Source organism: Opisthocomus hoazin, chromosome 2 (genome assembly GCF_030867145.1).
Source record: "Opisthocomus hoazin isolate bOpiHoa1 chromosome 2, bOpiHoa1.hap1, whole genome shotgun sequence".
Classification (NCBI taxonomy): Eukaryota; Metazoa; Chordata; class Aves; order Opisthocomiformes; family Opisthocomidae; genus Opisthocomus; species Opisthocomus hoazin.
Genome location: NC_134415.1, coordinates 44416520 through 44431848, shown reverse-complemented (window position 1 = coordinate 44431848; position 15329 = coordinate 44416520). Strand labels below are relative to the sequence as shown.

Here is a 15329-nt window from a genome sequence, read left to right as displayed (position 1 = left end):
GAGAGTTTGACTCTTCTTGCCCTTTTTTGTAACCTTCTGTAAAGTTACTAGCAGCACTGCTCTGCCAGGCTTTCCCAAATGGATGCCTCGCTGCAGTAAATCGAGGATTGTCTCTACGTCGAGCAGAACAAAGTCTGTGCTGTTGAGAGGTGTATTTTGGAAGGGTTGTGACACGCATCTCTGAAGAAAACACAGGAAAGAATTCATTCTATGTACTAAGGGATTACAAACGCCTAAACATGTTCACGTAACTAATCCTCATCGTTTTGGCTTGTCAAAGAGCAGGGAATCTCGGGCCATTGCATTTCTACTTCACAAGCAGTGGAAGACATCCAGAATCACCATCCAGGGCATGGTACAAGACCTCCTCATCTCAAGCAAGAGCACTGCTCAATCTACCGGACCACTTAAAAACAGAAGTATATTGGTCAATATTTTATGGTCCTGGAAAATAAAACTCTTCATTTCACACTTTGAATATTTTCAGGTCCCATGCTTCTGGGACAACGGACAAAGCTTATGGTCTCCATCCGACGGATGTAAAATTTCAGTAACACTGCTGAAATCACGGGAAATACATTTCTGTAGCAGAAATAAGTATCGTATCAACATCTTAGTTACTCAGACTGCTGCATCTTTGGGGAAACTTTTTCAACTCCATTACAGAGCAATCTACAATTCAACATTTAAAACATTCATATGCATTATGGTTTATGTCAGTTGATACAGTCCTTCATTTGGGTGGCGTCAGACTAAGCAACGAAGGAAGTCTGACGGAAAAAGGGAAAAGACATTCCCTTTTCTTGAACTGAACTCCTATTTCATGGGAACATTCGCATGAATTCCTTCACCTCTGAAAAACATGACATAGCACTGAAGGTCCCTGCAACTGGTCCTCAGCCTCCCCCCTAATCTGAGACGTCCCACAAAACAAAGATTTTGAACAGCGTGGAGGATGATGGGAAGAAATAATTAAATATGTATATAAATTAAATATATTTAAAATATTTGGTAAAAAATACACAAATACCCACACTGCGTACAGCTAAAAGTCCTGTCAGGGGACATGTCACATGTTCTGGCTGGTGGCACATATGAGGTTATTGTAGCATGCAACTAGCACTGCACCTTCTAGGACTATCTTTTTTCCTACCTTGCAAGTTTTGCACTCTTCTGGCATGCCGAGCACACTGTCTGTCTGCTCCCTTCACCCTCTGAACGGAGTAAAAATTAATAAAAAACAAAAAAGCATGCTTTCAAACTGCTGAATTGGGACAATGTTTCTTCTCATCTAGTTTTATCAAAAATATATCAGAAAGTTCCCGAATCTTGACAGCATTTGTTCTCAAGCTTCTTGGGTTTGTTTGCAACTAGTCTTATTAATATTGTTTAGCAAGAATTATAGCTATTTATTTTTTCCTTTTATTGTAGAAACACCAAAAGTTTCAATCCTGGCCTGAAAGTTAGTCTTTTAGTAAATACACAAGTAAGGACAATTTAAACAGCTGTAAGAAGGTAAAATATGGAAATGGTAATTCAAGGGTCTTTCTTTTTTTCTACAAACACAAATCTTTCGCCACCTTACGCATCTGCATTCGTGTCAGGCAAGTCTGTGTCAGACAGACGGGGACTCCTCCCCAGGCCATGGTCACCACCGAGCTGTGTGCTTCAGCCTGTACCATGGTCTTTCAGCTCAAGCCTGTCCTCTGTGACACAGCGTGGCTACTCTGCTTCTGGACAGCAGAGCGCTTTAAGGTGTACAAACTTACCCTAGTTCATTCTGTGTCATTTTGGAATAGCATAGGAATTATATTTTCTTTAAGTATTTAGTGGAAGCTAAGTGCTCTTGCCTTACGATCATACCACACAGTCATATAGCCCAGGGCACAGAGTTTTTGTATGGCGATAGAGAAGTAGATTACTGATGCTCAAATATTTTCCTCTGAACTAATATATATATATATATATATCTGCGCACACGCACAATCACACACTCATTTAATGTTACAAGGAAATTACTCAAATGCCTGTTGCAGTTCTAAAACCAGAGGCTTCTCATTATGAACCACTGAACAAGAAAGCAAATGCTAGAAGTAATGACCGTATCTGAAGCTTATCACCCTGAGTCCTGGAAGCACTGTAAAAGCATAAAGTTGACAAAATAAAAGGGGAAATGAGCAGAGATAAAAGATCTCTAGATGTGCAGAAGCAACACTGTTATGTGTATTCTGTAAACTGAATTCAAACTTCATACTCTCCCAAAGTAACAAAAAAGAAAACATCTTTTAAGAACTCCATACAATGCAAGAAAAAAAGTAATTTAATCTTGGATCAATATTTGAAAGTGGTAAGTGGAAACTGCAGCTCAGCAAGAATTTCGCTCGCACAATTCCATTTCATTTTGCTTTTGTGTGGTGTAAGTCTGGGATGACATTCCAAATGTTGGATTGTATTTGCACTACTTACTCTTTGCTCTATGTTAAAATATAGTATTTACATACCAGATGCTATACATTCTATCTGATACATCATCTATACCTATAAAATACACAGTAATTGTTTGATATATTGAGATACCACACCATGGATTCACCTGTGAAATACAGCAGATCGCAAGCTTAGCCGATGCCAAACTTGTTTTGCCAGCTGGCAAACATGAATTTTGCCCTCACCTATATATGTATGTATATAGATATACGCTGCCATCAGTCAGCATCCCCCGGCATAACAGCGGCCCGGGCTCAGCGCTGCTGCCTGTGTGGCACTGCCAGAGGCAGAGGCAGGTTTCTGAGGCCGGGGAGGGGTCAGTCTCCATCATTCAGGTTAAAAGAGCTGCAGTTCTGCTCTCTCCCACGGGACATGGCAACAGCCCAGCTGTGGGCAGCGTGGGCAGCACTACGCCCAGCGGCTCTGCTTGCTCTGGCTCGATTCAGCCCCTCGCGCGTCACTGCCCACTGTCCGACCTCAGAGCAGGGCAAAGCAGGGGCTTCAGCAAGTGCTGCATATCCAAAGCCCCCCTGCATGCAGGCCTTTCCCTTCGGGAACTGGACCACAGCCCTCCAAGGCTGGTGGAACAAGCCCAGCGTCGGGGCTGTGTCGGGGTCTGGACAGCCTTGAAGGGTATCCGTAAGAGTTTTAAAATACGCTGCGAACAAACCCAAGAGGAGGCAGCGTCTCCTACCTGGCAATGCCGCGGAAGGAGAAGAGGACACTCCCATCTGCTGCTGCATGTCCCTGGCTTCACCTCCCCCTCTGGCCTCCTCTCCCATCCTTTGTCTGCCCTGTGCACGCAGACTGTAAGATTATCAATTTAACAGTGGTTTCTCAAAATAAACTGCTTTTCCTCTCCTAAGAATAGATTCTGGTGGAGATTGAACTCCGATTCTGAACTGAGAATCTGATACTGGTTATCGGTGACAGTGCTTTGCAAACAATCATAATGATAACAACAATAATCATTCTAACAATAGCAACTATTAAGTAAGCAGAAATATAAAAGATGTTTGATTTGGGGTTTTTTGTGTTTTATCGTTGGTTGGGTTTAGGTTTTTTTATGCTTCTGGCAGTTATGAAAGGGAAGTAACTAAACCCCAGACTGCTGTTTGGTTTGACTCGACTCACTCTACCCTGGCTTTCTTTGTCCCTCAGTTCAGAAAGAGGAAGACGGTTAGCAGTATACACGACAGTGTCAGCGGGCAACAGGTAAAAATCCAAATGTGAAAGTATAGGAAACGTACCTTGCAGCTACAGCACACGGAGGTGTCAGAGCTGTGCCAACAGTGACAGAATCTGCTTAATGAAAATTTTCCTCAGGCATCCAGTAATGTCGCTTGTGATTTCCACTGAAGATTACCCATCAGTTAGCACAAATTTGCTTTTTAATTGGCCTGTATTGCACCTGCCAGATTCTGACTCCCCAGTCTCTGAAGCACTGGCAAAAGAAGGAAGGTGGATATCTGGGGGGATTTAATGTTAAGACGTTACAGGAAGGCCATGCACAGCAACAACTAATGTTTAAAAGACAAGAATAATGTGCACTTGCATGAAGTGATGAGAAAGAGGGAATGGGACCTGGGGAGTAACTAATGAACAAGGTTAATTAGCTACAGCAGAAAGATCTAAAGCTCCAGCGAATTCAGTGGGAAGCTCTAATTCTGTTGACTTTTGTGGGTCCTGGGAATAGCCCAAGGAGGCCAGAAGTAGAAAATCCAGCAGCTAGGCTACATTTATCCAGGCTTATTTTTAAAAGAATGCCAAAGTTGGTGTGTGCTGAAGGTAACCTGTACACAGCTGGGCAACCTCAGTGACGAGCAGCGTGGGGCAGGAGCCTGACAAGCACATGGCACAGCAGCACCCACTGCAGCAGGCGTGCGGGAGACAGAACAACTCCACGCACTGTTTGACCACAACCCAACTGCTTGGTTTTGCTGCTTATGGTGGCGTTGCTGTTGTTGGCTTGCTTTAGGGAGCAGGAAAGAAAGAAAATAATTAAACTGAGAAACAGAGGATGTTTTCATCTAGACTTGCAATGGTGTAGAGGCTCTGCCTCACGTCACGTTCAACGTGCTGCGGAGCGTACAAGCATCTGGTAAGAGGTATCTTCCAACTTGGGAGGCTTAAATCTGAACGAAGGAAAGCAAGGGTGAGAAGGAAACAGGGCCACACCGAGCTGGTGGAGCTCAGAAGCAGGCTTCCAGGAATTGAGGTGCTGGTGACCATTCCAGGTACCGGACACTCCAGCTCGGTGTTGCCCATTGCGGGAGGAGCACCACGCAGCTGACTCGCGTTCAGGGGTGCTACCTGACACGCTGGCCTCCCACGAGCTCAGCCCATAGCAAAGGCAACCAGATCTGTACTTGGAAATCTCATGGCCCCAGGGATGGATGAGGGCAAAGAGGATGACCGTGGTGACCCAGGACCAGGGGGAGAGGGGACAAGTGTCCAGGAGGACAAGCAGTTAGTAGTTCTGAGTAAGCACTGTCCTGTGCTGAGGGCTCCAGAGCTGGACACAGGACTCCCAGGGCAGGTCTCAGCAGAGCAGGGCAGAGAGGCAGAATCCCCCCCCTCGCCCTGTGCCTACGCTGCTGGGGATGCAGCCCAGGGCACGCTTGGCCTTCTGGGCTGCCAGCGCACATTGACGGGTCAAATTGAGCTTCTCATAAACCAACAGCCCCAAGTCCTTCTCCTGAGGGCTGCTCTCAACCCACTCATCACCCAGTCTTTACCCATGTTTGAGACTGGCCCTGCCCAGGTGCAGACCTTGCACTTGGCCCTGGTGAACTTCATGAGGTTTGCACAGGCCGATGTCTCTAGCCTGTTAAGGTCCCACTGGAAGGCATCCCTTCCTTCTAGAGTATCAACTGCACCACTCAGCTTGGTGTCATCTGCAAGCTTGTTGAGGCTGCACTCAATCACACTGTCCATGTTCCCAACAACATTATTTAACAAGATGTTAAATAATACTGGTCCCAGTACGGACCTCTGAGTGACCCCGCTGGTCTCTGGCCTCCACCCAGACATCGAGCCGTCAACTGCAACCCTTTGAATGTAGCCATCCAGCCAATGCCTTATCCACCAAGCGGTCCACCTGTCAAATCCACGTCTCTCCACTTTGAAGACAACGATGTTGTACAGGACAGTACCAAATGCTCCGTACAAGTCCAGGTAGATGACATCAGTTGCTCTTCCCTTCTCCACCAATGCTGTAAGCTCACTGTAGCAGGCCACCAAATCTGCCATGCATGATCTGCCCTCAGTGAAGCCACTGGCTGTCACCAGTCACCTCTCTGTTTCCCATGTGCCTCAGCATTCATCTAGAAAAGGAACACAGGCAGGAAATGGAAGGATGAGATTGCAGATGGGACAAACAACTGGTTTCAGTATTGTCTCTCCACCTTTCCATCACCTTCCTGAAAAATTTCAGTCCTGATACAGCGCTCTGTCCAACAGCTACCACAATCCAAACAGAACGTCAGTTTTGTGAGTTTCATCATCAAAAAGCTACCACCATCATTTTCTGAGACTGATGATGGCTGGCCCTCCTTTAAAATCTGCAGGACTGTTTCATTGATGTGGCAACCACATGCACACATACTGGTGCCTCTGTGTGTGTGTGTGTGTGCACGCATACTGTCTGCAAGTGGTATTTTTTAAACTAAAATATCTTAAACTGACTGACATGGGTTATTTTGCTTTGTAAAAGGAGCAATTTGGCACGGACAAAAGCTACATTTCCCCATGCTGTTATCAACAATAAACAGCTCCATCGCTACCAAGGCTTCCACACTGTCAGCTGTTCTAACCCCAGTGTACAGATCCAGTGCAAGTACTCTGTCAGACTTTTTATTTTATATATCCGTGCTCGGGTATATCTCAGCTGTATCTCTCAGTACTCCCTTATTTCTGATACAGATTTATCTCTGTCCCCTCAGAACTGTCGCTTGCTCCCTTTTATCACTGTAAAATATTTGCAGGGCGATAGCTGAATCATACAGCACAGGCCAGGGAACAGTACCCTGCGTTCACAACATGCAAATCCAGTTCCTCCCCTTTCCCATCCTTTTCGGCTTTGTGGATTTACAGCAATGTCTTGTTTTCCTTTCTCTGGATCCTTGTGCTATGTGGTGTTTCTCACATTTAAAGCCTGGCAGGCTGAGAAATGTGATCTTGGTTCTAGCAACAGACTGCCGGGTCTTGGCATGACTGCCTACGCAGATGCAAACATACTGAAAGTGCTCATTATCGGAGAAACCCTTAGCTCTTCAAAGGCAAACAAACCTCTTTTTTTCTCCCCTTCTTCCCGTTGCACTACACTTCCATTTAAAAGTAAGGCAAGAATACCACTTTAGAAATACCATGCCTCACAAAAACACAGCAAGCTCGCAGCCTTTCATTCCCCTCCTAAACACACCATAAATCATACACAACCCCCACACGCTCTTCCCCCGCACCCCCCAATGATCCCGCGTCCCCAGGCAGTGATGCCCCTCACTCTGCCAGTGGGGACTCACCCCGCGGGTACCACCCAGCCTGTCGGGCAGACGGTCTCCCAGTATAGCTGGATCAGGGACCTGGTTACTGGGGTTCATCCCATCGCTCCCTCCCTGCCTTGTGCCTCCGTGCTCCTCAGTGTGCGTGGAGATCAGCCTGCTGTCACATCACCTAACAGTGACTGAAAACAACACCCAGGTCTGGAGGTATCTTTTGGCCTGAAAACGTTACTGAAGGTATTGCGCATAATCAACACTTCCTTTCAGGCAACTGCTGAAGCCCATTCGGAAGAGAAGAGCTGAAAAAAATCCCATTCACCAACCAGCATATGAATAACATCAGGACTGTCTAGGGGTAAAAGGACTGACAACATAAGAGATGGCTGATGATGTTGTCATCATAGCTCTGTGCTCTACCAAATAGACAAAAGCAGCATCCAGTCACAAACCAACAGACAGACAGACAGCAGGACCACAGAGCGCAGGAGGGGAAAGCAAAACTCCTGTAGGTCTTCTCTTTACAGTATAATGCAGAGAGAAAACAGACTAAAATGCTCCTAATGTCTCCAGGGCACGATTAAAGTCTTTGAATCCACTGCGATTTTTCAAGCGCAAGTTGAACTGAGCTGAAAGGACGTAACCCACGTGAGGCAGAAGACAGCTCAGGACCACACTCACAATTTGGTCTCTGACCACCTTTGCCATCACTGCTGACATGACCTAAGTGACATCAGTCTCCTAGGGACGCCAGAGGAAACAGGACATATTGTGCACGTTCTTCTTGCCGCCTTTTCTTATTTTGTTCTCCACCCAAGATGATCAAAGAAGAAAAGGGAATAGCAGTTAGGAACTGAAAATAGCATTAGCAACATTAGACTTCTCGACAGAAGACAGAACTTTGGGAGTACGACTTCAGGTATTTAGCCAGGTATTTCACTTCAAAGTATCTCACACATACTCAACAAAGAGAAGTTCTTTGAGCAAAATGAGGATCAGTGTGAGAGCACTGTTGTGCATCGTGGTTCCCAAACGGTTTGAGTCTGGGGATGATTTTCCTAGCCTTTGGCATGTACTGAAAGAAGTGTCTCTTTTACGGATAAAAGTTGACAGCTGTTTATGATGAAGCAGAAGGCTCTTTCCTTCAAGCCTACCAGGACACCTCGCCCAGTTAAACAATTTTTCCGCTGGCTCAAGGGCAGATTTATAGGCACCAGATGCAGAAAAACGCTAAGAGACCATTTTTTCCCTGCAAGAGGTCCCTCAAAGTTAAACAGTCAAGACCAAACAGGGCCTCAGCACACACAGATGCAGTGCTGGTGAAGCACAACATAATATTTAAAATTAAATACATCCAGGCATATGCAGAGACTCATTCACATAGATGACACTGCACATGCTGCCATCTGCACGAGTGTAGCTTAACAAGTAAGCAGACGCAGGCCTGGGGAGCACGGGTCAGTTTCTTTTCCAGGTTTTCTTACCCACATCCAAACTCCTGAAGGAACTTCAAGGCCAGTAACAGAACGGAGATCTGCACAGGAGGAACTCCTGCCAAGGTGACACATTAAAGCTGCTGCAGAGGTGTCCAACAACACTTAATTTTCCAACTGTACTTTTTTTTTGCTATTTGCAAAACCAAACAGTATGTTCTAGTGGTGACTAGACGGTAAGCAGGGGGTAAGCAGAAAGAAGCCGATGAGCTGAGGAGACCATAACCAGAATTGTAATGATCCACGGGAGCAGAGTAGGAAAGACCAAACTGGGAGGAATTTGCTGGACAAAATTCATGAATGCTCTGCAGAAAGATGACCCACAAAAGCCTGCCATGCACCAGATAAGGCAACCAAGCGCAAACAAAACAAAAAAAAACAAAAAAACCAAAACAAAACCCAGCCCAGCCCACCAGTCTGACAGAGGCTGAGGGCAAACTGCTCCCTCTCTTCTCAAGCCTCTTTGGCGATTCCAACGTGAGAGCTACTGACATACCACAAGCTTTGGGTTTTTTTCTTTGATTCTGTTATACACTCTCTGCCACAAAATTTTCAAACTCAGAAGATTTCTTTTTTTAAATCATTTCCTTAACAAAAAGAAAAGGAAAGGAATACAATCCAATTAAAAAAATAATACTTGCTGTTGAACGCTGTCAAAACTCAACTGAACTCTGTGTATCAACAGAGAATAAGCATCATTTAAGGGACTGGCCAACTTTATCTTGAACTCCCATTGCCCATCTGAACATTTGCTCTCCAGAAGATCCATGCAGTGCATTTAAAGTGTCTGTGCAATACAAGTCACTAGTCTTCCCTGTCAAAACTATGAGGACTGTAAATTTGTCAGCTAGGCTTAGAGAGATTTTTTTTTTCAGAGATTAAATCCCTTTCAGAAATACATTTGGCCACATGCATTTTGATAAGCCTAACTGATCAAAGGGTAGCTCTTCCAGAAATACCTACAGTGAATTTTGGTAGGACTTGAGTTCTTGTGTCAGTCTTGAACTGAGGACAGTAGGTGCAAAATTATTTGGGTACTTCTGAGCTTTAACTAACACCTTTTTTTATACCTCATCCAAAAGCTAACACTCCCAAACACACAGTCCGCCTGGACACAGCTCACAGCGTGCCATGCAACTGTGCTTGTAGGGGAACTTTATTTGCTGGCATTGGTTTGTGTGGGAGGGCCGCTCTTTCCGGTCCCTGTCGTGGTCTGCTGGATCCCAGACCTGTCATTCTTAAAAACAGGGTGTCTGTTTTGGGGTCTGGATGGGATATCTAATTACTGCAGGTTTGGGGATGTGTAATTACTGTAGTGTTGGGATCTCCAATTACTGCCATGCCGGGATCTTTAACTACTGTCCTTCTTCACACTGTCTTTAAAATACTTGTTATTTCAGCTGCAGAAGGTGCAGTTGAATTCTGTATAACTCTGTGTTTCTGATAAATCCTTCACTGTTAGCATCAAGCTAATAGAATAGCATATTTCTCTTTTGAGAGGTTTGAGACGGAGTGTAATCTGTGGTTTAGAAATCAAGTTATATGTTTCATACATGAGTTCCTACATTGTTACACTATTTATCCACTCTAGCTGAACATAAGTAAACTTGTTAGTAAAACAATTTTGGTTTTGTGGTTTTATTGCTTTTGTCCCTTTTGTTCTAACAAAACCCCTGGAGATGTTTCACTTCAAACTGTATTTGAAGTGGTGTATCCAAGGGATCGCTTTTCAGACAAGACCATGACGACTCATCTACGTAGCAAGGCAACGGTGCGGGGGAAACGACCAAGGTAAAGCTCAGAGCTAGCTGCTGTACGGAGGAAAAAAACAACCTTTATCTAAATGCAGAACTGCACCTCTGGAATTTTAAGGAAACCTAACCAACAAAGAAAAAACAAACCAAAGCAGGGGCATCAGCTTTTCTTGGCTTTACACCAGTTTTACACTAGCGGTTAGTTCAGGGACTCTGGGAAGTCAAAGCCAATCCTAACAATTTCACTCCAGGTATGTCCTTTGATGGACTTCGCTACTGAATCCAGCAGTCATTCATGGCAATGGGTATCTTGGGAAGAAAATTTATGCTTAATTTACAGCATTTTTGCTTTCCTTCCTGAGGAAGAGAACCAGGAGATCACAAGGACGGAATTAAGATTTCTTTTCCCCCTGTTTACTGCAATTAACTGCTAGCTTTGCACTGAATTTGGTGAATCGGATGGGTGTCCACATCACCCAGCCATAGCTAAAGCCTAAAGGGACATTTTGTTTCATTGCTGAAAGCTGTCAGTACCTTCGGGCTAACGTGGCTTTCCCCTAAGCACAGCTACGCTGCTGCACTGTGCTGGCATTTCTGCCCAAGCGTGTACCTCTTCCCGCTGTGCCTGCTCAGTCGCTCCAGAAAAACTGCCGCTTCCATGGCGGAAGCAGAGCTGCCCAGGCAAAGCATCCCCTCATGGGCCTGGTTTGAGAATGAACAGGCCAAGGCTGATTTGCACCATATAATGATTACAGATTGCAAACAAGTCAACTTTTGTCTGTGTACAACATTTCTTTTTCTTTTAGTCTATACATTTGTTCCCATAGCTGAGCAGCAAATGGAAATGCCTCCAGAGATTCACCCCTTTCTCTAAACAGGGGGAATATCTTTCTGTTTTCTAGTTCTGAAAAACAAAATTGTTTAAAAGCAGTGCACGTGGACATGCTTTTGCTGATCTTGCCCACTATGGTATTTCTGTTACTCCGAAGCCAGGAATTTCAGGCCCCGAACATGGTCATGAAATACAGCAATGACCTCCTTCATCCCTGTAAATCCCACAAGCATCACTGTTGTCTGTTCTGCATGACTGGGGCTTTTAAAGCAGGAATTTATATTTAATGCAGAATATTGCATTTCATTGATATGTTTCCTGATTTTTCTACCTGAAACTAATTTTGTACTGACATACCATCCAAGTTTTAACTTCACATCTATTTCACCATTTCACTGCTGTGGCGGAAAAAAAAAATTCCTTGCATTTGGTTTGTTACCCAGTAAAGAAGATTGTGCCATGTGCGGTGAAAGCACAGGATTTTACATTCAGGTTGTCACATTCATAACAGCCAGCTGTCAGGATGCTAAATACTTATAAGCAAAAATTGCAAATACGCTGAATCAAAAAAACAAACCAAACCAAAGCAAACCCGACATTTTGTTTGAGTTGGCCTTCTCTGTCCGCTGAGACAAAACAACAAGTGCCGTGAGCAAGGAGTTGCTCTGGTGTGGTGGGCTCTTAACGACACGGGGCTTTGTGCAAGCGGTCAGCAATCATTTAACGACCACGCCGAACCGTGGGCTTTGGGGTCCACAGCACCCCATGCAAAAGGCTCTAAGGTGCGGGGGGGGCAGGACCCACCATCGGGTGCCCACGGTGTGCGAGCAATCGCTGTGTTGTGTCCAGCTTGCGTCCTCATGGGAGGAGAAACGGTGGGGATGGAGGCCACAACTGCAGCAAATGTAACACATGTTCTCTTGACAAGAGTACCTGGCATTTGGGGTTTTCTCTTCTCCCCACAGAGATCTAGATATGGGAGACAGAATTTAGCTTGAATAATCTATCAGCAAAATAAAGTGGGGGAAAGAGAAGATGGGTTTTTGTCTTGCTGTCTCAATAGAGACTTTCATGTTGTGTAGTGCGACCTGTACCCCTGTACACCAGAGGGTGCAAAAACAGCAATTCTTTACCTGCTGTCTCTGCTTCATAAAGAAGTGTCCTGTATTATCTTTCCTGACTTGTACAGATAGAATTCTAATTTGAGACAACAACATTAACTGCTTCCCAGATTTTCATGTTTCTTCACAACAGAAGGCAGGAACATCACCTTAATTCGTGCAATCTTACAAAACCAGAGGAAATGCAAATATGAAACAGAATGAGAGTTAGACCAGTGGAAGCTCTTACATGTGCTCTCCCACTGAAGGAGTGCTTTCAAAACAGAATCCAACAGCATAAAATACTTTATAGCAACCGTCACTCTGCTTTACGCCCTCTGGAAAAGCATGTGTACACATCTCTTTCGCAGCATCTTCTCCTTCACTGTTCTGAGTATTTACTTCTTAATTCAGAAATACAAAATGACAAATACTTGTGAGCATTATACTATGTAGCAAATCCTATTTTATACACGCCCTTATGAAGTATCCTGAGTTTTCTTTCTTTCCTTCACATTTGAACTAAACATGAGAAGAGTACATTTCTCCACAGTGAAAAAAAACAAAATGATCAAAACTGTTCATTCAGACAAAATGAAAATTCTGATTTTAAATGCTAATGATATCAAAATGTTTCCAAGCAAAAATTGTTTTCCCATGAAAAAAACACAACACAAGCCATATGACATACCATTTGACACTGTCAAATCTTCTTTTTTGTTTTTGGTACTTTATTACTTCTTAAATTAAGGTTTGCTAATTGAAATCCCACCAAAAACACAGAGAAAGTGAACTCAGCCTCACAGCCAATACTTACAAAGCCACCGATCTCTAACAACCGGTGCAGGTAAACTGAACAGAGCTACTTGCCGAGGGCTGTACGTGAAAACTGTGCTAGATTTGCTAATCCCACATGACAAGAGATCCATAGCAGAACAGGCTTTTGAGCCATTAAGCTTTTTTTCCCTACATTTGGCCTTTGCTTTTCACCTCTGCATTTTGTTCGACAAATACTTTATTTATCTTTATTGCACCATTATGCACAAGAAGAGATTGGCAACTTTGGTCCCTATCCTGTCAAAGAAAGGATATGTCATGTTGCCGTGTATGTTCAGAAACAGTGGCAAGAGTTAGAATTTTCAGTTCATTTTTCCTTACTCTGTGTAACACTGAGGATCCCTTAGGACACTTTAAGTCCCTCTGCATGATGTTTTACTACCATTTTTTAAATTATTTTTTAATGCAGCCAATTTCTCCTGTATCTGGAACTACATCTTGCTTATTATATGCCATTTCCATATGCCAACATGGCTCCAGCCATTCGATTTCACATTGCACCCAGAGCCATGCCTATGAGATAAATTAATTGCCTGCCCTTTACAAATTCAACAAGACTTCTCTCCCCCAGTCTCTGGTTTTGTTCTCACATAGAGCTATTAACCCTCTCACAGAAAATATAACCTCCGTCACTAAGGTGGAATACAAATGAACAATTAACCAAAGCCATATACTTTTAGCACTGGTTTTCTACCACCTGATTCTCTAATGGGTCTTTGACTTGGCGATATATACGTCTTTACCCTCTATGGAGTAGAATTTTAAAACGAGTTGTAACAACTGGGAACAATATGAGAGCTTTCTCAGAAAGTAAATGGCAGAAAAAACTAACGTGCCGCTACCCGAAAGGCCACTGACGTCTGTCAGTAGAAGAAAGGTTATTTAACGCCAGAGGAACTGATACTGTACTTCGGCCAGCCCAAATGCTCAGCCCACTGGTGAGATAACCTTCTAGCCGGTGAATTAATTTATGAATTATCTTTGAAGCCAGAAAACTTCTCCAATTACTGTTTGTAGCCAGGCACCAGCAAACACTCCCTCATTTGAGAGGCTGCCTAGGACGAGAGAAGTTGGATAATTCCGGGTTACTGTTGGCTTTCATTTCTGGTTTTCTTATATTCCATACAAAAGTACATTTTAAGGTATTTTGGCTTTCTGGTGCTTCCTGAGGTATCACAGACACTGCTAAGGAAACATCTCAGCGCAGCTCCTGCAGACATTGCGTGCCACATGCTCAGCTGCCTACTGTGAACATGTCGATCCCATCATTATCAAAGTGCTGAGAAGTCAACACTTCAAAACTTTCACCCTAATTCTCACTGCTAGGTGTGCCCACGTACAGTGCCAAGCACGACGCAAAATTAAAAACTAAGATTACCCTTGAAGACAAGGCTGTGCTAAGCAAGCAATATCTCATTGGCAATATCAGACTATTTCAGAGCTGCAAAGTGCTCCTGTGGTGGCCTCAGTAATAACAATAAAACTGGATTAGTATCTGTACAGAGTATCAATACTGTAAAAGTGAAATATGCTGCCTGAGGCTGCTGTAACTGCATTTGCACTGAAGCCATCCAGCAACCCAGCCATGTCAGGGAGTCGCAGTTCTTCACACCTCTGACTGACTGAACCTATGCCAAAGAAATTCTGCACCGTAGCTGCATGCTCAGTAAAGACAACTATTGCATTTCTTGGCAAGCTACCGTGACTAAAATACACACTGAGTAGCCAGCGTATAGAAGATAAAGGGGAAAAGACGCTTCTGCCATTGCGATGGAGGCGCTCGACCCCTTGACCAGACTGGTGGTGGTTTGGTGCAGACACCCGTGTAGGTAAAAGGCCTGAGCCATAGCCAGGCCAGGAACTCCTCTGGTTCAACCTGTTCTCTGAAAACCCACGACAGAGCAGAGTGACTCAGCGAGCCTTGATGCAGATGAGCTTGGGACAGCGACCATGCCACCAACTCATGAATAGCAGGTGGCTTTTCCAAGACTCATTATGAAGGAACAAAGGAAGCTGTGGGTACCAGGAGCCTCCTGCATACCTGTCCATGGCGTGTAACTTGACTACAAGCCAACCACTTTATTCCATAAATATGACAGCCTAAGTGAGCCTTCTTTGGGCTCTCCCTGCTCGGCAGCGTGGCTGCATGGCGGTGATCTCCCCTCGAGCTGTGACATCCCTCAGGATACGCTGCTTGAGGCAGAGAGATCTTCCACCAACAGCAGAGCTTTTGGAAGCAACCTGTACCGTGCCTCTCTGTAGTATGGTAACTTTGATTTTGCCCTGATAACTTTGATTGCATGCTGGATTGATGCTAATGAAACATT

The 15329-nt window shown here is 44.4% G+C and overlaps 1 protein-coding gene across 1 annotated transcript in view; it reads right to left on the bottom strand.

Moving 5' to 3' along the window:
- The window catches only part of LOC142364639 (apolipoprotein B-100-like), a 117186-nt gene extending 111447 nt beyond the window's left edge, over positions 1-5739 (bottom strand). The window contains 1 exon segment of the mRNA XM_075444556.1: positions 5298-5739. Within this exon segment, the coding sequence (XP_075300671.1) occupies positions 5298-5739 (442 nt within the window).
- Between the last annotated feature and the right edge of the window lie 9590 nt (positions 5740-15329).